The sequence below is a fragment of the Manihot esculenta genome, chromosome 4 (assembly GCF_001659605.2).
Source record: "Manihot esculenta cultivar AM560-2 chromosome 4, M.esculenta_v8, whole genome shotgun sequence".
Classification (NCBI taxonomy): domain Eukaryota; kingdom Viridiplantae; phylum Streptophyta; class Magnoliopsida; order Malpighiales; family Euphorbiaceae; genus Manihot; species Manihot esculenta.
Window position 1 is genome coordinate 29605078 of NC_035164.2, and position 27999 is coordinate 29633076.

The 27999-nt window shown below is 40.6% G+C and overlaps 1 protein-coding gene and 1 pseudogene across 1 annotated transcript; one reads left to right on the top strand and one right to left on the bottom strand.

The window, feature by feature from the left end:
• The first annotated feature begins 2602 nt into the window (after nt 1–2602).
• Nucleotides 2603–4654, top strand: LOC122723492 (CASP-like protein 1F2). The gene is made up of 3 exons (XM_043955727.1): nt 2603–2901; nt 2993–3116; nt 4291–4654. The coding sequence occupies exons 1-3, from the start codon at nt 2675–2677 to the stop codon at nt 4513–4515; spliced, it is 576 nt and encodes a 191-aa protein (XP_043811662.1). The 5' UTR covers nt 2603–2674; the 3' UTR covers nt 4516–4654.
• A 3-nt stretch (nt 4655–4657) lies between these two features.
• Nucleotides 4658–27999, bottom strand: LOC110614099 (annotated as a pseudogene).

The window sequence follows — 27999 nt, forward strand, 5'->3', positions numbered from 1 at the left end:
TAGCTAATAAGAGCCACAACTAATGTCTCCCTCGGCTGTCTGCTTTCTCTCCGATAAAAATAAATAAATAAACTCAATCGGTAAAATGTTACGAGGGATTAAAAATTTATATAAAATGAGCAAAGCAACTTGGAAAAATTCTTTTTATTTATTTATTTTATCATGTTAGTATGTAAAATTATACTAAAATTCATACTTAATAAGTAAGATCCTCTACTATTAAACTAGACCATTAGCTCAAGTCTCTTTTTAATCTTTAAAATCTCGACTATCGGTAGGCTTAGTAGTATTTTATTTAAATTAAAAATTTTGATTAAATTAAATTAATTTAAAATTTTAATTTAATTTTTTTATTATTTTCAATTTGATTTAATTTAATTTTTATTTTAAAAAATTTCAATTATTTTTATTCGATTTAATTTTAATGTAAAATATTAGTAACGAAGACTGATTAGTCAACAATAATATATTATTACATGAGAAAAAAATAAAAATAAAAATAATATATGTAATAAATGAGGTATGTGTATATCTATATTGAATTGCGGAGAGAGAAATTATGCAATTTTTTTTATTAGACTAAGCTAGGGTTTACACAAAAATGAAAGAAAATCAATAAGAAATAAAAAAATAAGATTTTTTTTTTTTATAAAAATCGGTATGTAATCACTTTAACAGTTATAAATGAAAAAGAAAGAGTAATAATAAAATTTTAATTAAAAAAAAAAGATACAGCAAAATTAATAGACACTATAAACTTGATTAAATTAAACATGGTATGGAAATTTATTAAATGACAATACAGAATCATGTACAAAATTGAAATATTTTAATTGAATTATAAAATATTAAAAATAAATATAAAAATAATTTATAAAAAAATTTAATCGAAATAATAATATCAATTTAATTCAAATAAATTTTTATTTAAAAATTAAAATTTTATTTTATTTCATTTAATTCGATTTTAAATCAAATCCATTAAGTTCTCACTTTGATTCTCTTTTAATCATTAAGTTTTCGTTTCCTGAAAATTGTCGGATCGGAGAATGAAAAGATTGTAAGCAATTCAAGTTATACAACAACCGAAACTTCAAACACAAGCCATAAAATGAAATTTCCAAACAGCAAATCTATAAATCCCTCACCAAAAATACCGAATCTGCAAGTCAAATTCAAAACTCACAAGCAAAATATTTATAAACCTGCTTGAGGAAGGAGGAAAAAACCCACCTGTCAAGCCTATGATGAAACCCATTAGACTCAAAAAAAAAAAATATTGCTTTTGGCTGAGGTGTAAACATTAGAGTTTACTTCATTATTACATTAATCTGAACTTCAAAATTTTATATACTTGCACAAGAAAGAGCTCGATCATCAACAATTGAAAATCGGATAATTAAACCCTCAACTAGGACTACCCGCAGTTTGATTTGTATTATAAATCGAATTGGCATATTGAACTAGAGGATACCCTTGACTAGAAATATCAATATAGTATAATTTATTGTACTTCTAAGAAGATAATTTAAATTACACTCATAAGTTTAGTCTGATAGTAAATATATCTGAATACATCTGAAAACTTTGAAATAATTAATTTTTTATTAGGCTATAAAAATCTATTAGACAATAAAAAGATAGGGAGAGATATTTTTATAAAATTTTTTAAAAAGTAAAAGTTAATTCATTGATTATATATAGGGTACTTTTTTTCCTTTGATCAATTTTTTGAAAGGTTCGAAGGTAAGACTTAGCAATCAAGATTGAGACTTTTTATCTAACGCTTATAAGAAAATGCAAAGCTTACAAGCTTAAGTACCTAACAAAGCTTGCATGTACATAATCCTTATAGGAGTAAGTAAACAAGCTATATTGAAAAATTAAAAAAAAAAATTCAATAATTATTCTAAAAATCTAAGTCTAATAATTAAGTTGCTCAATGTTTATATAATTAATCACTATTAGTAAAGCATTAGCAGTTTATTAATAGTTTTTTATTCAAATTGAAAAAAATTAACCGAATCAAATTTATTTAAAAATTTAGTTTGATTTTTAAATTGTTTGGTTCGACTTTTATTTATAAAAATTTTAATTATTTCGATTTCAGTTGAATTTGATTGATGAGAAAAAAATTAATACAATCGAACCAAACTAATTAATAAGTAATAATATGTTATTTTTCATACTTTAAAGAGATTAGAATATAACTAAAATTAAAATATTTTAATTAAATTTTCTTGAAAATAAAAATTTTTAATTATTCACTAGAATAAAATTTTCAATTTTTTTTATTAAAAAAATATCCAACCACTTATTTCAGTGCTAATTAGTTAATAAAAATTCCTTTAATTTTAAATAATATATTAATTTAAGCTAAATGAATATATACATCTGGATATATATAAAAATTCTCATTTATTATCTTCGTATATAAATCCGGACTAAATAAGAATGCGTACCCGTGTGAAAGCTATTAATGCCCTTCTACGTACTCAACAGGGAGGGTTGCTTTACTATTTTCCTGATTTTATCCTGTGGTTTCTTGACAAGTGTTCACAATAAGTCTCAACATATTTCTCTTCTATAAATTTATGCATAATCTGCTCCCTGATTCCCACCCTCAATAATTCCTTCACTCTCTCTCTCGCTCTTTTTACACTAGTGTATTTCAATGGCTGCAAAGGAAATGAACACTAGCAGTTTCGAAGTAAAGTCTTTAGGATTTTCATACCCAACTCGAGTACCACACAGAAGTTTCTTCATGACTCAAGTCATCTTCAGGGTTTTAGCCGTTGCTTTTACAGTGGCTTCCATCTCTGTGATGGTTACTAGCGACCAGAATGTCTTAGTTTTTGGGGTCAGGACTAGGGCTCGTTACAGCTACTCTTCTGCTTTCAAGTAAGCGCTTACTCAACTTCTTCGCCAACCCTACTTAGGGCTAATCTTTAAGAATCATATATGATATTCGATTAGGGTTTGTATATTTCAGGTTCTTGGTTGGTGCAGATGCAGTAGTGTCTGGCTTCTCTGTGCTTTCACTGATCTTTGTTTGCCTTGGGAGTCGCCCGACAGCACAGTTTATGAACTGTTTTTACCTTTTCTTGCATGATATGGTACGCTTTATTTATTTATTTAAAAGAAAAATACAAAAATATACCAATTTTTTCATTCCTGACTTATAATTCAATTTATATCGATAGGTTATCCGATAATATAATTTTTATTTTAAAATTTATAGTTTAATTTCTATTAAAATAATATCGATTTTTAACATTTTTAATGCTTCATTTAATTCTCGTTGAAAAATGAAAAGCAATACAATATTTTTTGTCAGAAGTAATTCACTTTTCGCATAATCGAATGTAATTAAATGAAAAATAAATAAATATATATACCGGAGAGTGGTTGAGCATTTTAAGAAATAAATTAAGAGTATAGAAATTCAAACTTTGAATATCCCAAATGAGTATTATCTGTTATTCACCGGATTAAATCAGAATCCGCGAAAATGCTCAGGAGTTATCGATTTTCAGTTTAAATTGAAAAGTCAAATTAAATTAAATTAATTTAAAATTTTAATTTAATTTTTTATTTATTTTGATTCGGTTTGATTTTTAATTTAAAAAATTTTAATTATTTCAATTTAATTTAATTTTTATTAAAAAAATCAAAAAAATTAAATTGAATCGATTAATAATAATAATATATTATTTTTAGTAATATAAAAATATTATATTATATTTAAAATATTTTAATTAAATTTTAAAATATTAAAAATATGAAAAATAAATATTTATATCAAATCCAACTGAATCAAATCGATTTGATTCGATTTAATTTTTTATTAAAATTAATTTAATTTTTATAAATATTAATATTTTAATTTTTAATTTATTTAATTGAATTTAATTTTAAATCGAATCGATTAATGGAATATGGTGAATTATTTATTTTTTTAATAAAAAATGTCGCATACGTTTGGGTTATTGAAAGTTGGCCCCAATTTTTGGTCAAGAATTTATTGATTGGGGGTCCCTGTCTCAGATTGATGGATAGGAAACTCAACATTTATTATTTTCTAGCACGTGTCTGATGTATTTATAATTATACTACACCGATTTTTTTTATTTTTTTAAAATAAAAAAATTATATAATTAAAAAAGATAATTCTATATGAAAATTCATTCGAACAACAATTATATTAAATATTTGTATTTTTTTTATTTAATTACTATTAAATTAATTATAAATATTAAATCTAATAGTTATTGAACTCGTTTTTAACAGGCGATGATGGTGCTGTTGATATCCGGATGCTCAGCAGCAACAGCTATAGGTTATGTGGGTAGACATGGAGCAAAACAGATGACATGGGTTCCTGTTTGTGATTATGTGGGCAAATTTTGCAACCGAGTCATGGCTTCTCTTGCTTTGTCCTACCTAGCTTTCTTATGCTACCTTGCACTTGTTAATTTTTCTGCCTACAAACTTATGATTCGACCCACTGACTGAGCTATCATTCATGACTTTCCATGTATATTTTGCAAGAAGATAAGGTCTTTTATGTAGTATTATTTGAATATCCGATTGTATATATTTAATTATGCAGCTTTGTTTTAAAGTTTAGGAAATTAAGTTTATTGATAATTTGGACTCACAAACTTAGTTTGGTAGTAAGTGCATCTGAGTAGATTTGAGAGATATCATGTTTTACTCCTCCAATCTCATCTGGTGGGAGTTCAATCTCATCGTCAGAATCTCCGAGATGTTTCTTTAATGGCTGGTTCTGGAGTTTCCACGTTTCTCTATCCCATGCCTCATCCATTTCAGGCAATGCATAGTTGTCGGGTCTTAACGACAGTTGGAAATCTGGCAGGTCAGGCAATGCTTGCAAAGCCCTGCACCATCTTGTTATTATTATAAAGAATTTTCACTTGAATTTCTGAATTGAACATTAAAATGATAAGTTTATAAATGAAAGGAGTTGAGTTGAAATGAGATTTAAGAATGGAACTGCTTACTTCTCTTCTTCTAATAGGTAGCCATACATCTGAGATTTCCTGGAAGCAACCTCAGGAATTTTCTGATGCAAGTACTTCATGGCACCCCATAAAGGAGGAGATCTTGCCAAGAAAATCAATTGATTGTGAAGACAAATGATCAGAAGGATCTAGAACAATCTAGATAATTTCCATACCCTGATTAACAAACCAGAGAATTGTAACACCAACCTGGTGACAGGAGCTGCAAGGCAAAAGCTTAAGCCGGCCTTTTTGCTCTCTGTTAGAAGTTCTTCTGCAGCAAGGAAACAACATACTGAGCTAACGTGACAGGCTGGTTCATTACCCTTGTCAAGGATCAGGCCATGGTAGTAGTAAGCTGCTGCCTAATTATGTAAATCAGAATTAGGAAGTGAAAATTTTACAAAAATGCAGCAATCAAACTTCAGAATAGAAAATTAACATTATAAACCTTTGCTTCGAGGAACTTCCACTTAATGAAACGGAGATGCTTCATTCCATTTCCATGATTCATGTCACATCCTGACAGACAGTGATAAGCCTGACCAAGCATACAACAGGAACAACATAAATGCATTGAAGCAGCAATTTTCAATTGGAATTTCCAAGAATGAACTGGTTGAAACAAATGCATATATTAGACACACTCGTCAATCCGTAATACTAGAGAAAGAGAAAAGAGAATAGATACAAAGAAATTTAATGGGTTCGACAACAAAGATAAAATTTCGTTACGATGAAAAAAATGTAATATAATCTCTCAAAGTCTCAAATCCTAACCTCAGCGTGTTTCCTGAAAATCTCACATAATACAAGACATGAAAAAAATACAATTATTTATACTCTCCTATCAGCCCTTGCCCTCCGCTCCAAAAACAGATCCCCATATTCCTTCAATTTGGGTCGTAGTGCTGAACTTTTTTGGATCGAAGTTACAGTTCAGCTCATAAGAAAATATATCTAACATTCAAGTCACATAATTAATAAAATGTGATGATCTGAGATCCAATAGAATAGGGTTTTACAAGGGTTTTGTATTAGAGAATAAAACTTAAACTTTCTGGGGAGGGGTTCCCCTTTTATCCATTTTGCTATGCTTGCTGGTGACGTGTAAAGGCCTCTCCATGATTGGGACACGCGTCTCTGACATACAGATTCGGGCGTACGAGGGTATCAGCCGCCTGCTCCATGCGTAACGGCCTCTGATTCTCCTCGTGCGTACGCTCGAGCGGATCTGCTAGGCTGTCTGAGTATGGCTCTGGATACTGGGCTGGGCCGAGAGTCGGGCCGGACGCTGAGCCTGAGAGGAGAGGGCCGGCTGGTCGCGGACTGGGCCGATCTGAGTGAAGAAGCTTGGTTGAGCCTGACCTTGAAGGTTGAATGAGCCAGGCTTGTTGTGCATATCAGGTGCGTGGGCCTCTACGTTATGGGCCTTTGGCTGTGGTCAAGCCCCTGATCCAGGGTGAAGAAATCCAGCGGTCATCAATTGCCCCTTCACCTTCTCGGTAGTTATTGCTCCCACTGCCGAGGGGGTGAATATCAAGAACCATTATGACCGCGTCTGTTCGTGTTCAGGTGCCTTAATAACATCCTTTCATCTTTCTGTCGTTGTGCAGTTTCCGAATCCTATCTGCTCTTTCCCCTTTCTGGCTTTTCTCCATTCTTCGTGTTTTTTGCTGTCTTTGCTTTCCTGTCATCATTATCTGGACATGTCCTTTCTTTCCTTTTCCATGAATATCTTTTAAAATTCTGACACCGTTAGCTTAGAGTCTAGCATAGCTCTGCCCCGTGCTAAGGCCTCAGGTTCCGGGTATATATCAACGCTAACTTTTCTTCATTCTCAGATCCTCTGCTGGAACAAGAGGTTCTTCCTTTCCGTTTCTCTGTCTGCTTCTTTCCTCCAGCGAGATTGTTCTGTTTTATCTGCAAAGGATCCATTTGACGCCTTCTTCAAACGGAATGAGGTGAGCTTGTGTTTGTATTGCTTTGTTGCCCTAGAGGTTTGTTTTAATCTTGCTTTTATCATCTTGGTGGAGAATTGTTTCTGACTTGTCTCTGTTTTGACACTTTTTACAGTACCTGAGATAAGAATGGGTCAGTTCAAAATTCTTGAAAATTTGATGTTACCTCTAAGGAGTCTGGACGGTGCTTTGGAGATCCTTCTGGTAGGGCGGCCGATGGGTGGGACTATTCGGCAAGCTGCTGAGACTGCTTTACCCAGGTCGTCTGGCCGGCCTCCTCCTCTGCTTGTTGTCCGGGCTCCAAAGAGGTTCTGGGCTGTTGGGGAGTTTGCTCTAACTTTGCCTTTCCTCAAGAGGGAGAAAGAAATTTCTCCGATGCCCCTGTTATCTTCTTTTGATATAAATGGAAGTGGCGAGAAAGATCAGCTTATTGTTTCCTTCAGTGTGGGGTGCTTACGTCATGAGGGACTGAGATCAACTGCACTCAGTCAAGTCTCCAGCGATTTCTTCGAATGTATGCTTTGTGATCTCTTCGGTGCCGTAACTCGAAGACTTATGTTTTTCATGTGTGATGCACGGCCGGCATATAATATCTGAGCTTGTTCGAATGTACCGTGCATCACACTTGGGTAACTGAACGTTTGCCTAGGGGAACAGTGAGAAATGCTTATGGGAATCAACTTGTCCAGTTCCCCTATAATAACGAGACAGAGCTCAGCCGACCTGTAGAGCTCGCTTTCCGTACTAGGATAGTCCCCGGAATTAAGACTAAGATAGTAGAGCAGATGTCAGTGATGTAAACGTAGATGATGATGTATGTGGTTATGTAAATCCTTTAAGGATAGTCTTTCATCCCGTAGTGTAGGCCTTTGTAACGTGCTGTAATGTACTTTTCTTTTAATGAAATTCTTGTTTTTTACTCATACTTGTTCTTTCTCTGTCATGGATGAAGTACTGATACTGCTTTTCTTCGTAGCTTTAGCCAACTAAATTTTGTTTCGTTTTTTCCGAGCTGAACTGACCATATTTCGTGAACTCTTGCTTTTAGTCGATGAGCCGAGCTCCGGGCCTACTTAACCAACTGGACGGTCGGTTTACTTTTCCGAGCTTGACTAACCGACCTGTGAGCTCGGTCTTTTCTTGATGGATTGAGCTTTGAGCCTCCTTTAGCCGACCGAGCTCTCAAGTTATGTTTTCCGAGCTGGACTAATCCGACCTGTGAGCTCGGTCTTTAATCCTTGAGTTGATTTCTGAGCTCTCAGCTCTGTATGATTCCGAGGTGCCCTCATCGCCTCTTTCCGATCTCGCAGCCTTTGTTCAATAACAATAAGTCAAATCTTATAACTTTTTAAGCGATGAGCAAGTCTGACCTTTATCATGCTCCCATTTGCTTGTACTTTTGAGTCTTTTCGTGGCTTGCCCCTCTGTTTCCTTGGTATTTACCATGGAGGTGGTGAAGTGGTGAATTTTGCAGGTTGAGTTGTTCTTGCGGGCTAAGTTGCTCTGACTGGCGAGTTGGGCTTGTATTATGTAGGTGGCGAATGGGCTTTTGATTGATGGGCTGTAATCACGGATCTGGCCCTTGACGGATGTAGAGAAGCCCCGGCGATCATCTTTTTGCCCCATTACCTTCTCACCGGTTATTTATCTAACCGTTGAGAGGGTAAACTTCGAGAGTAATTAATGATCACGCCGCTCCAAGACAAAACTGTTCAGATCAACGTTCCGTCTCATTATTGCCTTTCATCTCGAATTCCTTCTGTCTTCTGAAGAAACTAGCCCTTTTCTGCTCTCTGTCTTCCTGCAACTCCTTCTGCATTTTTCACCCCATTGTGTTCTCAGGTACGCTTCCTTGTTCTTCCATGGCAAGTTTAAAGCTTCCTGATGTTGTTAACCTTGAGTCGCATGTTACACCCTCCAACATAACTAAGTATATTTCCCAAAGACTTTTAGATGCTCCGTTGTATCTCATTCGAGCACCTTTTTCAAATGAAAGGATAGTCCTTCCTTACCCTCCCCCTCCGAGTTTGGTGGATCCCCAAGAGGGTCGTCGTATAGTGTTTTTCTTGAAGCAGAGAGAATTCGGTCTACCGTTTCCTTTTACCCCTTTCTTTATTGAGGTCTTTGAATACTTCGGGGTAACCCCTCGGATGTTATCCCCAAATTCCATTTTGTTCATGTCCTGTTTTGAGTCTATCTGCCTGAGTTGGGGTTTTACACCCACGGCCTGTCTGTTTGTCACTTTTTTCCGTCTGGTGAGGGCGGTTCAAAATTTCTATTATTTTTCCCCCCGTATTGGGTTATCTCTTTTCACGGGGTACAAGGACTCCATAAAGGGATGGGTGGAGAACTTCCTAGTGGCGGAGTTAAAATTAGGGTCTGCCCGAACGTGGGAGGTGGATCTAAGTTGGGGGGAGATCTTTCTGGGTTGCAACGAGCTGCCCCAATTGAGTCTTGTTGAGCAGGTCGGGCTGCTTCGACTGACTTCCGTTGAGAGGAAGTATGACGTCGAGAAGTGTATGTTCGTGTCCAATCTTAGGGATATCCGGGACACGGGTATAATGCCTTGTCCGACTATTCTGTTTCTTCTTTGCTCATAATATCGGAAAGTATGCTGATTCTTTATAATTTCGTTTCTTTTGCAACTTCTGAGGTAAAAATGGATGATATCAAGTTCCCCAAGAGCTTTGTCCTGTCTCGGGATAATATGCATGCCATTTTCGACGCCTTTGGGGATGGGCGTTCAGTGACTGAGATTGCTGCGGAGATGGTTCAAGCTGCTTCCTCCAAGAAGGTTAGCCGACCTCCCGCCAAAGCTTCTTCTAGAGCTTCGAAGCCGAGCTCTCGCAGCACCAAGTCATCTCGGCTGTCTAGCCGGGGTGGATCGAGCTCAACTTCGAAGCCTGCTGAAGGGTCTAGATCTGCTCCAGCCTCCTCAGAGGTCGTGAGGGAAGCCTCCCTAGCTATTGTGGAGCAGACCCAAGGTGCTGAACAAGTGGAGCAGGGTATTGCCCATTCTCCTGGGGGTGTGCCAAGGGGAAAATCTAAATCCCCTGCTACTGAAGACAAGGAGGCCTCTGGGACAGGGATGGAGATCATCCTCCTAGATGACCAAATCTCAGAGGTTTCTGCTCAAGATGCCCCTGCCCCTGTGAGGACTGAGCCTGAGAGATCTGAGGGCATTTCATCAAAGACCGGGGACAAGCGTCTAGCCTCCTCCGGAACATCTGCCCCGTCTCCTGTTCGGAAGAAGTCCAGGGCTGCTGCAGGATCTTCTCCAGCTCTTCCTCCCATTGGGAAAGAGAAAGGTGTTTCTGCTATGCCTTCGTTATCTCTTACTGACAATGTTCTGAACGCGTCAGGCATTACCTCCGAGTCTCCGGCCAGTGCTGTTGCCGAACTTCTCCGGGAGCGAATGTTCGGCGGAATCACAGAGGCCTCGGATCCACGCCTTCTTGCCCTGACTGGTCTCTTAGCCAGCTCTACCAAGGAGCAAGCATCCTTCCGATCTCGCTCTCGTGAGGAGCTCGGATCCACGATCAGGGAAATGCTTCTGATGGTAAATTACTTTTTTCACTTCTTTTCAGTTTGCTTTGTTTCCTTTTCTTGACAGTTGTTCTTCCGTACTAGGTGACGGGCCTCTTTATGGAGGTGGACGTCCGTGATCGCTCCCTCCAGGAGTCTGTAGACCGCCGGATTGAAGAGGCGCGTCTGGAGGAGAACTTATCTGCAACCAATGACGCGAGGGGTAATTTGGTAGCCGCTCGGGAGCAGATCCAGTCCCTCCAGGTGGAGTTACGTTCTGCGCTGGAAGCCCTTAAAAAGGCTGATGAGAAGGCGGCTGAGTCAGCAGAGCATACCGAGTCTTTAGAAGCAGAGCTGTCTCAGACTCGCGGGGTTCTCAAAGTGTCTGATGAGAAGGCAGCTGTGGTGGAGGTTCGTTGTAAAGAAGTTTTGAAGCAGCTGTCCTCTATGACGGAGGCCCTTAGCGAAAGGGATGAGGCCGTGAGCCAAAAAGCTGAGGTCCAGCAACAATATGAGGCCTTAAAGGCTGATTTTGAAGAGCTTCAAGCTCAGTTGAAGGAAGTGAAGGCTCAGAAGGAAATGGCCCTAGCTCGGGTGAAGGTCCTTGAGCAGGAATTGAGTACGAGCTCTGATCATATCAGAGACCTGGCTTCATCGGCTGAAGAGCTCAAGCTTCGCCATCAACAGCTCAACCATGAAGTCAGGACCCTGGAAAGTAAGTGTTTAGCCCTGCTCAAGGTAGTAAAACATGTTGAGGACAAGGTTTCGCTGGTGTGCGAACAATGTATAGCGGAGTATCAGGAGTCTGACGAGCTGAAAAGGAAGATCGAGCAGGCCTGTGAGGCTCACCTTCAGGACTACAAGGACTCTTCTGAGTTTAAGGAATTTGTAGCTGAGGCCTGTGAGGAACATCTCGATGAATATAAAGCTTCTGGTGAAATGAAATCGGCTATTCTTAAGAAAGCCTTCCGTATGTATGTGACCGGCTACAATCGCGGTTTAAGAGAAGCCAGACATGCTCCTGATACTCCTTTGGCCGAGCTTCGCAAGTACGAAGTGGACTCAGATGGCGAGCCAGTGCTATATGGGGAGGATGATTTCCCTATGCCTCGAGGAGATTGCCGGAGGGACATATGCCGGCCAGCTGGGTCTTCCTCAGAGGGATCCGAGCTAGAGGGGGAGGACGTGGAAGTCCTTGGGTCAAAGGAAGATGACCCTGATTCTGAGGAGGAGGACCTCCACCTTGGGTCAGAGGTTGCCCCTGTTGTTAATGTTGAGAGCTCTGATCCAAAGGATACCGAGCTTGCTTCAGATGTGGCTGTAAATAGAAATAATGTAGGCGAGGATGTTCCTACTAATGTAAGTCCTTTAAGGACTATTTATCCTCACACCTCGCCAGAGAGATAAATTGTAATATCTATGTTAATGAAATATCAGATTTCTTTTTCCCAACTACTCTTGTTCTTCATATATCTTGGAATTTATCTCTACTTTTCGTATTTGTAACGTACACTACGTATTCTCATTCATAAGCTCTGAATTGATCTTAAGTTGCGAGCTCAGCTCTTAGCTAATAGTCTGAGAGATCAAATTTCATACCTTTTAATGGCGACTAGCATGTCTGGCTTTTTTTTTTTTTTTTTTTTTTTTTTTTTTTGTACAAGTCTCTTCGTTTATGAGCTTTTTGAGAGAGGGAGCCCGGCCTTTTGTTTTGGCCTTCATACCTTGGGCTTTTGAGGATGCAAGTCTATCCGAGCTGGGGGCTCGACCCTGAATTTTCGAGGATACAAGTCCATCCGAGCTGGGAGCTCGACCTTGAGCTTTCGAGAATATAGGTCTATCCGAGCTGGGAGCTCGGCCTTTTGCTCGATAGCCAAACTTTTAGCGTTAGCATCTATTCCGAGGTCGGCGCTTCTTGGCTATTGTGCCCCGAACCTCTTCAGGAGGTCGGAGCCTGATTTTCCCTTGGTAGCTCTGGGCTCCTCTTTTTTGTGAGGTCGGGACTTTATAAGTCATCCCTGCATATGATATGGGAAATTTTCATTTTGGGAGGCTCTTAAGTCCTTCTCCGACCATTTTTGTTTTCAGGAGATCTTTACGAGGCCCTGGCTGTTTTTGTTCCGGGGTGACCTCGGGGCCCCGTCGGCAGTTTTTGTTTTGTTTTCCCGGGAGTTCTAGGGGATCCCGGTCTTCATGCTCCGGGAGGTCTTTTAAGATCCTCACCGGCCGTTTCGGGGTGACCTCGGGGCCCCGCCGGCTGTTTTTTGTTTTGTTTTCCCGGGAGTTCTAGGGGATCCCGGTCTTCATGCTCCGGGAGGTCTTTTAAGATCCTCACCGGCCGTTCTGGGGTGACCTCGGGGCCCCGCCGGCTGTTTTTTGTTTTGTTTTCCCGGGAGTTCTAGGGGATCCCGGTCTTCATGCTCCGGGAGGCATCTTTAAGATCCTCGCCGGCCGTTCCGGGGTGACCTCGGGGCCCCGCCGGCATTTTTTGTTTTGTTTTCCCAGGAGTTCTAGGGGATCCCGGTCTTCATGCTCCGGGAGGCATCTTTAAGATCCTCACCGGCCGTTCCGGGGTGACCTCGGGGCCCCGCCGGCAGTTTTTTGTGCCTTCTTGAGGTTTTTGCACAAGATTCAGGCTCATTGGCCTTACTGTCGCTTCGTCATCTCAGCTGGTTTTGTGCCTAACTGAGGTCTTGTTTCAAGGGATCTTTCTGGGCCCTGTTCTTTCTTTTTCATGGAGGAATGTTATTCATAAAGATAATTCATATTGTATAAATAATTTTTATTTACTCATATTTGTCAAAGTACAATGTTTTTCTTTACAAATATTTCAAGGGAAATACCTTTTTAGGTGCTGGATGTTCCAAGCGTGGGGCTCGGGGTTTCCTTGCATATCTTTGATTCAGTATACCCCTGGCTTGATCACTTTTGTCACCTTGAAAGGACCTTCCCAGGTCGGTGCTAACTTGCCCGCGGCCGCTCTTTTTCCTGCAGCTTCCAGGTTTCTTAAGGTCAGGTCTCCCACTTTTAAGCTTCTTTCTCTGACCTTTTGGTTGTAATATCTCGCTGCTCGTTGTTGATAAGCGGCAGTTCGGACTTTGGCTTCTTCCCTGACTTCCTCAAGAGCATCCAGGTTGCTTCTTAACTTATCCTCATTAGTATTCTCACTAACGAATTGGACTCGATGAGTGGGGATCTGCAATTCAACTGGGACTACGGCTTATGTGCCATAAGCAAGTGCAAACGGTGTTTCTTTAGTGGGCGCTCTGGGAGTGGTTCGGAGTGCCCATAGTATGCTATTGAGTTCTTCTGCCCAATTCTCCTTTGCGCCATCCAGCTGTTTCTTTAATCCTTGAAGGATAGTTCTGTTAGTGACTTCTGTTTGGCCATTAGTTTGTGGATGAGCTACAAAAGAGAATTTGTGCCATATGCCCATGTTCGTTGTGAAAGCTCTGAAGGTACTGCAGTCAAATTGTCTGCCATTGTCTGAGATAAGCACTCTAGGTACGCCGAATCTACAGATGATATGCCCCCACACAAAATCTATCATCTTACGAGCTGTGATTGTGGCTATTGCTTCTGCCTCTGGCCATTTCGAAAAGTATTCTACAGCCACCACTACAAATTTCCTTTGCCCCGTAGTCTTGGGGAAAGGTCCCAGGATGTCGATTCCCCATTGTGAGAAAGGCCATGGACTGGATATGCTTGCTTGAGGAGTGGTAGGGGTTCTGATGGCGTTAGCAAATCTCTGACATACGTCGCACCTCCGGACAAACTCTTCTGCTTCTTTTTTAACAGTGGGCCAGTAGTACCCTTGCCTGAATATTTTGTTGGCTAATGTCCCTGCTCCCTCGTGAGCCCCACATAGGCCTCTATGTATTTCCTCCATTACCTTTGCAGCTTCTTCCGGACTCACACACCGGAGCCATGGGCTGGACTTCCCTTTTCTGTATAAGGTTCCCCTTATTGCTTGGTAGTTGGCAGCACGAGCTGCTATCTTTCTGGCTTCATCTTTATCTTCGGGGAGCTCACCCTCCTCCAAGTATCTCAGGTATGGGGTCATCCAAGTTGGGCTCTGCTCTCCTCTTTTTGGCTGCCCCGGACCATTCCCACTCCTTCTTCCGTTGGGAACTTAAGTGCCAAATATCTGATGCTAGTGACAGCTTCAAAGTCGAACAACGCCGGTCTCCCCAAAATCGCATTGTAGCTCAGTGGGAGTTTGACCACCAAAAACACCTCATGATGGGTGCGAGCTCTGGGTGCTTCTCCCAAGGTAAGAGCCAGCTTCACCTTTCCTTCTACAAGTACCGGTGCTCCTCCGATCCCCTTGATTGGTGACTGGTCCCGAACCAGCTGTTCTTCTGGAATTCCCATCTGCTGAAACACTCGGTATGGCAGCAAGTTGACTTTACTCCCATCATCCACTAAGACCTTCTTTACCCGATAATTATGAATGACGGCTTCAATGACAAGCGCGTCATCATGGGGCATTTGAATACCCTGAGCATCTTCTGAGGAGAAAGTGATGATCATGGGAGAGTGGTCAATGATTTGCATGACTTCACTATTGCTGGTCTCTCCTTCCCGGTTTCTCTTCTTTCCTCGACGGCTCATCCGTCCTCTCGTTCCTCCAACAATCATGTTGATGGTCCCACTGGACCCATCATTCACTGGTCCAGCTCCTATTCTCCTAGGCGTCTGAGTTGTCGGACCAGGCTGAGGCCTCTGTCCCTCTGGTTTCTTCACAAAATTTTTGAGGTGCCCCCTTTTGATCAGCCTCTCAATCTCCGCGATTAACTGAAAACAGTTATTCGTATCGTGGCCATGTGTCCGATGGTACTGACAATACTTGTCAGGATTTCTTTGATCTGCTTCCGACTTCATGGGTTTGGGCCACTGGAGGAACTCCTTATCCTAGACTGCCATGAGCACTTCGACTCTGGAAGCGTTGAGGGGGGTTGGTTTCTCGGGAACCCAAGGAGGGAGCACTCTTGATTCAAGAGCCCGAGGAGGAGGAGGAGGCCTTTGATCCCTTCTCTCCCAGGCCTGTTTGTACGGCTCAGGCCTCTTTCCATGTTTCTTCCCGTGTCTCTCCGGCCTCTTCTCCTCCGGGGCTTTCTCTTTTCCTGCCATCCCTTTAGCAAATCTACTCGTCACTAAGGCGTCATCCTGCCTTATATACTTCTCCGCCCTCTTCATCAACTCAGCCAGTGAGGTCGGAGGTTTCCTGCTCAAAGAACCAAAGAACTCGGCAGAGGTTGTTCCTTTTTGCATGGCCTCCACCGCCCTTCCTTCATCCAGCTCGAGAATCTGCAGGGCCTCCGTATTGAAGCGGGCGACATACTCTCTGAGTGATTCACCTTCTTTCTGTTTCACTGTTTCCAGATAGCTCGTCTTCCTATCTGCTGGCACCCCGGCTATGAACCGGCTGATGAAGCGGGTGGCAAGATCTCCAAAACTTTTAATGCTTCCGGCCTCCAGGCTGTTGAACCACTCCCGCGCTGGTCCCGAGAGCGTTGTTGGGAACACCTTACACATTAAGGCATCAGACAGGGTTTGCAACTCCATGAAGGTCTTATAGTTCATGACATGCTCTCTCGGGTTACCAGCTCCGTTATAGGCCGCCATTGTAATACCCGGCTAGATTCAGACATCGGAATTCCTACCGTCCGGGGGAGTTCGAGGATGTCAGAGGTCTCTGGAAGGGTAAGAGAAAGTTTTCTAAAATATGTGCAAGTGTTTTAAAGGTTTAGCGTAGAAAAGGATTGAGTTTTGAAGAGATATGGCCAAGGAGGCATTTTGCCATGTTCGGCCCCCTAAGGTTAAGTTCGGCCGCCTAAAGTGCCCAATGTTCGGCCCCCGAAAGTCCAAGTTAGGCCGCCGAACATGCCTGACTTTCGTCTCTGGAGGAGACATTCGGCCGCCGAAGGTGCTGCCGAAGGTGCCCTGTCCAGCCTTCCTTTGCTTGTTTTGCATGCATGTTTTGTGATGTTTTAGAGGGTTTTTGGAGAGATGTTCCTAGTTATGTTAGAGTATGTTTGGTACCTCATTTATGTCCATCTGTGTAGGATTGGACCGAGGAACCGAGGAGGCTCCAGAGTTAGAGTTGGCCCAGAGTTAGCCAGCATTGGCTAGAGGTGAGTGGAACTAAACTGAATATTTTATTTTGAGAAATGACACGATTCTAGCATGATCCATGCATCATAAACTGCCATGTGATGTATTAGGTTGTGTTGCATTAGAATTCACGAATATGATGCATTGCATATGTTGTTGTTCCTGTGGATGAATGTTGGATGATCCTTAGCCCTTGACAGAGAGCAGATACAGAGTTATGGCATGAGATAGCCATACCAGGTCGCCCCTGGATAGTCCAGGTCGCTCCTGGTACTATGAGTGAGACAGCTGGGCTGTCAAGTCAGAGTTAAGAGTAGACCAGGTGATGACATCGTCTCCCTGGCACAGTTGGTCATGTTATGATATTAGAGCAGAGATAAGAGTAGACCAGGTGATGACATCGTCTCCCTGGCACAGTTGGTCAGATTATCACATGTAGTTGAGGGTTATTGGTGACAAATTCATCCTTGAGATGATATGTTTGTGATGTGATGCATTTCATGAGAGCATGTAATGAATGAACTGTTTTTATTGTTCCTCCTCACTGGGCTCTAGAGCTCATCCCACTCCCTTAACCCCAGTTTTGCAGGTTCTGAGATAGCTATGGGAAGTCAAAGTCAGCAAGAGTACAGAGGAAAGTTGTGCTTGAATGTATGCTGTAATAGTGTAGTGGACATGATGTAATTAAAAGATTAGTTGTAATGTAATGTATAGATATGTACTGTCGTATACTGGATAGACTTGTGCTTTTCCTAGTATCATTGCTATAGTGTGATGTATGATTAATCCCTTGTACATGAATCCTGTTTTACATTTCTTGATGAGAAATGTGTGAGTTAGGCTTAATGTATGGCTTTGATGTGATACCAGTGGATTGTGTTACAGAGTAAAAGGGTTTCATTCCCTTGATCCACAGCAGATAGTAGTCCCTGGTATAGGCCCTGAGGGCCATTTCAGATTGATATATCTGAGTAGCAGTAGTTAAGCCTACAGAGTTTTACAGGATTGTTGAGTATCTTTGTATCATGTATGGGATTTATCAGGTACACAGAGAGTATAGTCGGCTTGCTACGGGTCCCGGCGGCCTTAAGCCGATCTGGATCCTAGTGCCAGTGATGGTTCGGGCCGTTACAGAGGGGTACCGGTTTCCGGGTCGTTACAGATTGGTATCAGAGCATAGGGCCTCAAGAGTACGGTGTGTTGAGCATCTTTGCTCAAGGATTAGAGATATCCCACATCGGAAAGAGGTGTTGTCTTGTATAGGAGGGGAAGCACAATAGGTAAAATCATGTCCACTAGGATAGGATGTGGAGTCCTGTTTTGCATGCTGATGTGAAATGCCATGATAAGTTGCATGTGCAGTATTGATATGTTTGATATGTGTTAAGGATTCATGTGTTTTCACATGGATCATTTGATGATTTTGTGTGTGATGTTGTGCTTTTCAGAGGCAGGATGAGAGGAACTCGTCGATCTGTTAGATTGACAGGAGCTCCGTCGGAGGATGAGGACATGGATGCTCATCTCCCCGTTCTGCAAAGGGCAACATCAGATAGTATAAGCAGAGAAGGTACATCAAGGGACCCTAGAAGGTCTGTTGATGAGAGTAGAAGGGGAGTTGTCCAGAGAGGTATGTCAGGGTTTATGAGAGAAATAGAGGAGAATGTGCAGAGTAGAGATGGTAGCTTTGGCAGGAGTAGGTTGGGGGGAGATATGGATGAGTCCCAAGGAGGCACTCAGGCCTCGAGATTTGTTCCACCTCAGTATCCACCCTACCAGTGGGGGGCAGAGTACCCGATGAGAGGTACATCAGAGTTTCCTAGTTATCACCCATATCCCACCTTTATGCCCTATCCTTCCTTTTATCCGCCATATCCACCGCCACATCCACAGTATACCATGTTTCCACCCTTCTTTGGTTATCCAAGTTTAGCAAACCCTACCTCAGGGAATGTTGCACCTCCTCCACCACCAGGAGAACCAGTAGCCCCAATTGTCCAAACACCCAAGCCTAGTTCACCTGGGGAAAGTATGGTGCAGATGACAGCTTATTTGAGGTTGGATGTTCCCAAATTTGAGACTGGTGATGACCCTGTTGAGTATCTTAGAATGGTTAAGCTGATAACCGATGAGTTGGGAGCTAATGAGAGTAGAGCCATACAGATGGCAGGGGTTACATTGAAATGTGAGAAGGCAAGGGAATGGTTCACCCAATATGTGGATCCGAGGGTAGAAAACTTATCCTGGGAACAGTTTGCTATAGAGTTTGCAGGATGGGCTTGTTCAGATAGCTCAAGGGAGCATAAAGAGAGTGACTGTGAGCAACCAGGGCAGACAGAAAACATGAGTATAGGAAATGACCCAGAGACTAGTGATCGTTTTCCTTTGGGTGAAGCTGCTGCAAAGAATAAAAAGAAAGTGAGAGGCCTGAAAGGGTCAAAGAAAAGAGAGTTTTGGAATAGGGTAAAGTTTGGCATAGGTTGTCGCGAAGGTTCGAGTTCTGGTTGGGATAGTTCTAGATGTGTGAAGTGCGGTAGGAGGCACAAAGGTGTATGTCGGGCTGGGACAACAGCATGTTTCAGGTGCGGACAGGAGGGGCACATGGCACGAGAGTGTCCCATTACAGTCATGTCAGCACAGTTCCCACAGACATCCGCAGACAATATAATTCCACCAGAAGCTCCAGCCTCGATACAGGGCAGAGGTAGAGAAAGAGGGGTAGTCCCTTCTTCAGGAGGTTCCTTCAGTGGACGTCCGTTAGTTCCGGCTCGGATTTTCACCCAGGATCAGCCAGAGACAGACACACGGAACACAGTGGTGCCAGGTAAACTCACTTTTGAGTGTTCTAATGTGTATAGAGTATCAGTTGATGTGAAAATAGTAAAGTGTACTAGAGTTAGATGTTCAGAGCCAAAAGGTCAGAGATAAAGGTTTAGAGACGAGTGAGTCGCTACATGTTAGTGAGCCAGGAAAAAGCTCGAGAGCTATAGCCGTATGGCTTTGAAGTCCAGGTAGAGAGAGAGTGATCTCTCATCTCTGAGTGTAGACCGTAAGTAAAGAAAGAAGGCAGAGAATAGCGGAAGAAAGTGCAGAGTAAGAAAAAGAATAAAAGTAAGTAAGAGAAAAGTAAGGAAAGAAAAGAGTAAATGAGAAAAGATAGAGCAGAGAAAGAACAGAATAGACTAAATGTAAAGTAAGAAAGGTTAGAAAGAGATTTCAGTTTAGTCTGGGATTAGATGGCGAGTGAGCTTTAGTTCAGATAGTTCTGGATCCGTGAGGCGTGGAGGTTACACAAAAGTAGTCTGATGGTATGGGACTACGGCATGTATAGATGCGAGCAGAAAGGACTCATATTTTGTGAGCGTCCTACTGCGGCCCAGATTGGCACAGTCCCAGCAGATGACTTCGAGTAGTGTAACTCAGCCTGTTGCTCTAGCCATGTTTCAGGACAGTGGTTGACGCAGGAGAAGAGAGTTCTCCTTTTCTTTGGTCGGTTCCCGAAGGAAGATTCGTTAGCTTTAGCTTGGATCTTCATCCTGTTTTAGTAGGCGGTTAACACATTGAACACGGTGACGTCAAATACGTTCACTTGAGGGTGTTCAGATGTGTAGGTTATAGTGGACCCTGATGTTTCTTTCCCTGTTGTTGTGAGAGCCATAAATAGAGGAGGGGTTGATAACTTCTGGCTTAGAGTGTTCTCTTTGGGTCAGAGGGCCCAAGAGTGTGATCCATCTATGGCAGAGTCAGTCTGTCGGTTCAGTTCAGAGTTTGGTGAGAGTAGTAGATGCCGTCCAGCTGACCTTATGGTTCTAGGGGTGACTGATGATGTCAACCTAGGGCGGATTGGCTAGCTACTCGAGGTACTACCTACGTCTGCAAAGACAAGGTAGGACAGGTCAGAGTTCAGAGGCTCGGATGGGTCAGAGTTAGTCCTTAGAGGGGGACAGTTTAGCATACCCAGCAGTTTGATATCAACCCTACAGGCTCGTGAATTCGTTAGGGAAGTTAGTCAGGAGTTTTCTTGCTCTTGTTTGAGCGCATAGCCAGGTCAGGGAACCAGCCTCAGTATTCATAGACAGGAAAAGAGAAAGAGTGTTATATGTTATCCCAGTAGAGTTTGAAAGTTAAGTGAGAATGGAGACTAGATACATCTTCATCTCTTCTTTTGAAATGGTACCTGTAGCATGTAAGAGATAGTAAAGCAGTTGTGAACGTGGTAGAGAAGGCTTCTATCCGACTTAGTACTACACCCTGGAGTGTTCCAGTATCGTTGTGAGAAACGAAGGATGAAACCTTGAGATTTTGTCACAACTGTGACTAGTTGCACAAAATCACTACCAAGGACAGGTGTTCCCATGCAGAATGGAGGATCTATAGGACCAGCTAGTAGCAGCTGGTTGTTTTCCATAATAGATCTAAGAGTTGGGAACTATATGGCCAAAGTCAGTTAGAGAAAAGGCAATTTAGCAGTTGCGTAGAGGTGAGATCTTTATGATAGTGAAGAGTCTAAACCAGAGGGAAGGGGTAAAACTGCTCAGCGACTCTGAGTATACAAGACAAGATTTACTGGGTAAGACTTAGCTGCCCTCAGTCAGATGTCGCTTATCAGTTTATCCTATAGAAACAGATAGCGAGAGAGCTAGAGATAGTCTAGCCATGTTAGAAGGGATCAAAAGAGAAGAAGCCAGTATAGTAAAGAAGAATAAAGACGGGCAAGGATCAGAGTGCGCAGCAAAATCGTAGAATAGTTGAGAGAAACAGAGAAGCATGCCCGATATCTACGAAATGTTGTAGATTTTCAGAGAACATGGCATAGAGGTCAAGTTCTGTAAGCTGAGTGCAATTTCAGGGCATGTCTGTTTCATTGTGATGTGTCACAATATAACATTGAAAGTAAGTAGAGAGAGAGAACGTGATAGCCAAGTTATCTAGCATTTCCGTAGAGTTATAAAGCCGAGAAGCATCAAAGAGAAAGGAAGATCCGTAGTCAGAAGTACAGGTTAGTATAACTAGAGGAGTGCGAATAAGCTGAGAAAAGGCAAAGAAAAGAAAAGTTAGTAGTCATATGAAAGAGTCAGGTCGTTTGTGTACAAGCAAGAGTGGTAAACACTCAGTGTAGACACAGCTTAAGCAGTGAAGGGTCAGCAAAGTCAGACAGTATAGCCAACCCGGGAGTTTTACTCCAGGGGTATCTGTGTCTCGTCGTAGAGACCGATGGTAGGCTTTCTTCTTGTTTCCCTGTATGTTTCTTGTTGTTGTTTTAACATTCGAGGACGAATGTTTTTAAAGGAGGGAAGAATGTAATACCCGGCTAGATTCAGACATCGGAATTCCTACCGTCCGGGGGAGTTCGAGGATGTCAGAGGTCTCTGGAAGGGTAAGAGAAAGTTTTCTAAAATATGTGCAAGTGTTTTAAAGGTTTAGCGTAGAAAAGGATTGAGTTTTGAAGAGATATGGCCAAGGAGGCATTTTGCCATGTTCGGCCCCCTAAGGTTAAGTTCGGCCGCCTAAAGTGCCCAATGTTCGGCCCCCGAAAGTCCAAGTTAGGCCGCCGAACATGCCTGACTTTCGTCTCTGGAGGAGACATTCGGCCGCCGAAGGTGCTGCCGAAGGTGCCCTGTCCAGCCTTCCTTTGCTTGTTTTGCATGCATGTTTTGTGATGTTTTAGAGGGTTTTTGGAGAGATGTTCCTAGTTATGTTAGAGTATGTTTGGTACCTCATTTATGTCCATCTGTGTAGGATTGGACCGAGGAACCGAGGAGGCTCCAGAGTTAGAGTTGGCCCAGAGTTAGCCAGCATTGGCTAGAGGTGAGTGGAACTAAACTGAATATTTTATTTTGAGAAATGACACGATTCTAGCATGATCCATGCATCATAAACTGCCATGTGATGTATTAGGTTGTGTTGCATTAGAATTCACGAATATGATGCATTGCATATGTTGTTGTTCCTGTGGATGAATGTTGGATGATCCTTAGCCCTTGACAGAGAGCAGATACAGAGTTATGGCATGAGATAGCCATACCAGGTCGCCCCTGGATAGTCCAGGTCGCTCCTGGTACTATGAGTGAGACAGCTGGGCTGTCAAGTCAGAGTTAAGAGTAGACCAGGTGATGACATCGTCTCCCTGGCACAGTTGGTCATGTTATGATATTAGAGCAGAGATAAGAGTAGACCAGGTGATGACATCGTCTCCCTGGCACAGTTGGTCAGATTATCACATGTAGTTGAGGGTTATTGGTGACAAATTCATCCTTGAGATGATATGTTTGTGATGTGATGCATTTCATGAGAGCATGTAATGAATGAACTGTTTTTATTGTTCCTCCTCACTGGGCTCTAGAGCTCATCCCACTCCCTTAACCCCAGTTTTGCAGGTTCTGAGATAGCTATGGGAAGTCAAAGTCAGCAAGAGTACAGAGGAAAGTTGTGCTTGAATGTATGCTGTAATAGTGTAGTGGACATGATGTAATTAAAAGATTAGTTGTAATGTAATGTATAGATATGTACTGTCGTATACTGGATAGACTTGTGCTTTTCCTAGTATCATTGCTATAGTGTGATGTATGATTAATCCCTTGTACATGAATCCTGTTTTACATTTCTTGATGAGAAATGTGTGAGTTAGGCTTAATGTATGGCTTTGATGTGATACCAGTGGATTGTGTTACAGAGTAAAAGGGTTTCATTCCCTTGATCCACAGCAGATAGTAGTCCCTGGTATAGGCCCTGAGGGCCATTTCAGATTGATATATCTGAGTAGCAGTAGTTAAGCCTACAGAGTTTTACAGGATTGTTGAGTATCTTTGTATCATGTATGGGATTTATCAGGTACACAGAGAGTATAGTCGGCTTGCTACGGGTCCCGGCGGCCTTAAGCCGATCTGGATCCTAGTGCCAGTGATGGTTCGGGCCGTTACAGAGGGGTACCGGTTTCCGGGTCGTTACAGCCATCGGCGGCATCATAAACTTCTTGGGAACGGTCTCCTGCTGCACTATCTTTGAAAAAGGAGAAGAAGTGGGCAAGGAGGTTTGGCTCTGATCTTTCTTACCTAGCTCGGCTAAGAGCTGCTCTTTCAACCTTTTCAGCTTTTGGTTCATTTTCTCGTCTTTCGGGTCGAATCTTTTGCCCAAGCTGTATTCCTCCTCCTCTGTTTCAGTTTCCGTTTCCCTGGTTGTTCCGGCAGAATAGTTGTCCGCCTCCTCATTTTCTATCAACTCTCTTGCCCTTCTCCCATAGATTCGGGCCTCCGGTTCTTCCTCTTCCCCGGCATCGTGGCTATTAGTTTGGAGGCGGTCAGAGGTAGGTCGGGGTTCATTGGTTCTGGGTTCCTCCACTACTGGGAGTGCATTTACTGGGGTGCTAAGGCCCCTCTGTTGCATTATCTGCCCTAACCAGTGAGCAGTAGTCTGTAGCTGGAGAGCCATGGTTTGAATGTCCTGGTTAGACAGAATCATGGTGGGAGTATTCCCTGCCAAGCTTGGCGAGGGATTAAGAGGAATAGGCGTTTGGTTATTCAACGTTGTAGGGCTAGAAAAGGAGAACTGCTGCCCATCTTGGGCAGAGCTCAGGTCATTTGGAATGTTAAGGTTACTTTCTTGGTGGTTTGCCATCGTGGATCTCAGTGGGTTTTGAAAGTGAAAACTCCGGTGATGAAAAGATCTCCTTCATTTCCCACAGACGGCGCCAATTAATGATCTGAGATCCAATAGAATAGGGTTTTACAAGGGTTTTGTATTAGAGAATAAAACTTAAACTTTCTGGGGAGGGGGTTCCCCTTTTATCCATTTCGCTATGCTTGCTGGTGACGTGTAAAGGCCTCTCCATGATTGGGACACGCGTCTCTGACATACAGATTCGGGCGTACGAGGGTATCAGCCGCCTGCTCCATGCGTAACGGCCTCTGATTCTCCTCGTGCGTACGCTCGAGCGGATCTGCTAGGCTGTCTGAGTATGGCTCTGGATACTAGGCTGGACCGAGAGTCGGGCCGGACGCTGAGCCTGAGAGGAGAGGGCCGGCTGGTCGCGGACTGGGCCGATCTGAGTGAAGAAGCTTGGTTGAGCCCGGCCTTAAAGGTTGAATGAGTCAGGCTTGTTGTGCATATCAGGTGCGTGGGCCTCTACGTTATGGGCCTTTGGCTGTGGTCAAGCCCCTGATCCAGGGTGAAGAAATCCAGCGGTCATCAAAATGTAATCATTCTGAAATGCTTGATGGTTTAATCTACAAAAAGAGGCTTCAAAAAGTATAAGCTACATAGAAATAGGGGCTTTTTGCATTTCATGTTAAAAAAAAAAATTTTTCAAATCTTGGTAAGAAAATTTTTTTTTTCCGAAATCAGGGTGAAAATTGACTCTACCGCACTTTTAGTGCGGTAGAGCTTACCGCACTAAATTTTAATTTTTATTTAATTAATTATTATATTATATTTTTATTAATTTAATTTATTTAATTATATATTAAATTTATATAAATATAATTATAAAAATTATATTAATATTAATTATTTTAAGTTATTTATTATTTTAAGTTATTTATAATATAATATTATATTTATTTTATTAATTATATAATTTAGTTAATTATCTATTAAATTTATATAAATATAATTATAAAAATTATATTAATATTAATTATTTTAAGTTATTTATTATTTTAAGTTATTTATAATATAATATTATATTTATTTTATTAATTATATAATTTAATTAATTATCTATTAAATTTATATAAATATAATTATAAAAATTATATTAATATTAATTTTAATTATTTTAAATTATTTATAATATAATATAATATTATATTTATTTAATTAATTATGCTTTTCCCTTTTATCCCCTAACGACGTGTAGCGACCTTTTTACTACAGTACCATGTTTCAGAGGCCCTCTCCATGTCAGGCGGCCATTTAATTTCTTTCCGTACACAAATGGGCAGGACTGCGAAGTGACTGGGCCTGTTGTTTTTTCTCTTGTCAGATCACCGAGTCGAGTAAGAACTTGCTGGGCTTGGGCTTCTGGATGACTCGGCCTATCATTTATGTTGAAATCTAGTCCGAATCTATCGGACAGGCCTACTGAGAGGCGTTCCGAGCTTGAAATTTGATATGCTCTTATGGGTCTCAACTCGGTCCAAGGAGTGCGAGACTCGACGGTTATCAAATTATATAATTTAATTAATTATATATTAAATTTATATAAATATAGTTATAAAATTATATTAATATTATTATAAATATTAATTATTTTAATTTATTTATAATATAACATTATATTTTTTTATATTTATCATTTTATTTTATTATTTTTATTTTTATAAAATTTCTAAAAAATTATAGCGCTAACAACACCTAAAAAAAACTTCAGACTTTTTACTATTTCAAAATAAAAAATTATTCTAAAATCTATTATTATTTCAAAAATTAAATATTTATAAATTAATTGTAATAAAAATAATAATTAATTATAAATAAATTAAAATAATTAATATTTATAATAATATTAATATAGTTTTATAATTATATTAATATAAATTTAATATATAATTAATTAAATTATATAATTAATAAAATAAATATAATATTATATTATAAATAATTTAAAATAATTAATATTAATATAATTTTTATAATCATATTTATATAAATTTAATATATAATTAAATAAATTAAATTAATAAAATATAATATAATAATTAATTAAATAAAAATTAAAATTTAAACTTCATATGCATTACCGCACTTCAAAATGTGTGGTAATAAATTTTTTTTAAATTAATTTTTTTTACATTACCGCACATTTGAAGCGCGGTAATGTAATTTTTTATAAAAATTATTTTAAAAAGTTATTTTTTTTTACCGCACTCTAAGAGTGCGGTAGGCTCTACCGCACTTTAAAAGTGCGGTAAAGTCAACTTTCACTCGGATATCGAAAAAAAAAAAATTTCAAACCAAGATTTGAGAAATTTGTTTTTTTTTTAACTTGAAAATGCAAAAAACCCTAGAAATAGAGGCCACAGGTTACACCTGACCGAAGTAAATCAGCTGTTCTCATGCCAACCTCCTCTTTACTGATAAAGTAGCTTTCTCACTTTCAACAGCTAAACCAAGTTGAACTTCAGTTCCCTGAATTTGTCTAAAATATCAGTTTCTACTCCCAATGAAGGCATCAGAATTACAGATTCATCAAGTAATATAACTACCTGGCCTAGTGCTTGAATGGATAAAGCCTCCAAAACACCATCTTGCAAGCCTTTTGGAAATCTCTCTCTATGAAACACATAGTTATACACAAAGGTTATGAGACATCAATATCCAATGCTCCTAAGTTGTAAGAGAAACACATCTCTCTACATACTTGACATCTGCTGGAATGTGAACCAAACTTCCTGAACACAGAATTCCAGGTATCCTGCTGCCTTAAGCAGTAAATCAACAGCATCCCTCTTACAATCTTGTGTACAAAAATATGTTTAGTCGTCTGATTAAAGAATTCAAGATCATCATTATATAATGCATTAAGGATAAAAATACGAACCTGAAGATACAATCCTTATGCCAGAACCTGAGTGATCCTTGGGGATCATCAATGAATCAGCCACTGATAAAATTAGGATTGCCATCATATGAACCACTGTTAATAATTCAAACCAGGAGTTTGATAATCTTACATGTCTCCCATCTTCTAAACTTTTCCAGTTGAATTCCACCAAGTCCTCAAGACCATTTTCTGAAAAATATGCACACAGTTCATTAAAGATAGAGGCAGACAATGGAGAGATTTGAAGAAAAAAAACAAAGGAATTCTGTAACCTTTCTTTGTAAGTCCAATAAGAAGAGACAAATACTCCTCCAATGCTCGAGTTAATTCAGATATAGCAGATCCATCTGAAATACCAAAATTTTTTTTCCAACATAAGTAAATTTCTCAGGAAACAAACAGAGCCTGGAAAGGGATTAAAACAGTGGGATTATGAGGGCGGACCAGTATCCTCTGCCACTAAACTAATCTGATTTCGAAGACAGGCCAATCCAATCTATCAACAAGATCTCCAGGAATTAGACCTTTAAGTGATATTTGAAGATCAGATTGTGCAGGGCTTCGCATTGGAGGAACATGTATTACAACTTCTGGTATATTTGGCTTCTTTCTCCTCCCAACTGCATACAAAGAAGCAGTGCATCCCATTGTTTCTTCTTGCAGTTGCTCTCAAACTTATCATCCTATAGAAAATATGTCAGTTTCACGTTAGTACAGCTTCAAACGTCTGGCCGTTTCGGAGACAGAGTTGAAATGAAATGACTTACTGAGTGCAGAGGAAAGAGAGAAGAAGCGAGAGAGATGCATTTAGAAAGAGAGGGAGAGAGAGGAG

What these genes read in the sequence shown, in the direction of transcription:
- LOC122723492 (XM_043955727.1), top strand. Translation starts at nt 2,675, where the DNA reads ATGGCTGCAAAGGAAATGAACACTAGCAGTTTCGAAGTAAAGTCTTTA. An exon ending in AGCTACTCTTCTGCTTTCAA is followed by an intron (nt 2,902 to 2,992) that starts GTAAGCGCTTAC and finishes TGTATATTTCAG; the next exon opens with GTTCTTGGTTGGTGCAGATG. An exon ending in ACCTTTTCTTGCATGATATG is followed by an intron (nt 3,117 to 4,290) that starts GTACGCTTTATT and finishes CGTTTTTAACAG; the next exon opens with GCGATGATGGTGCTGTTGAT.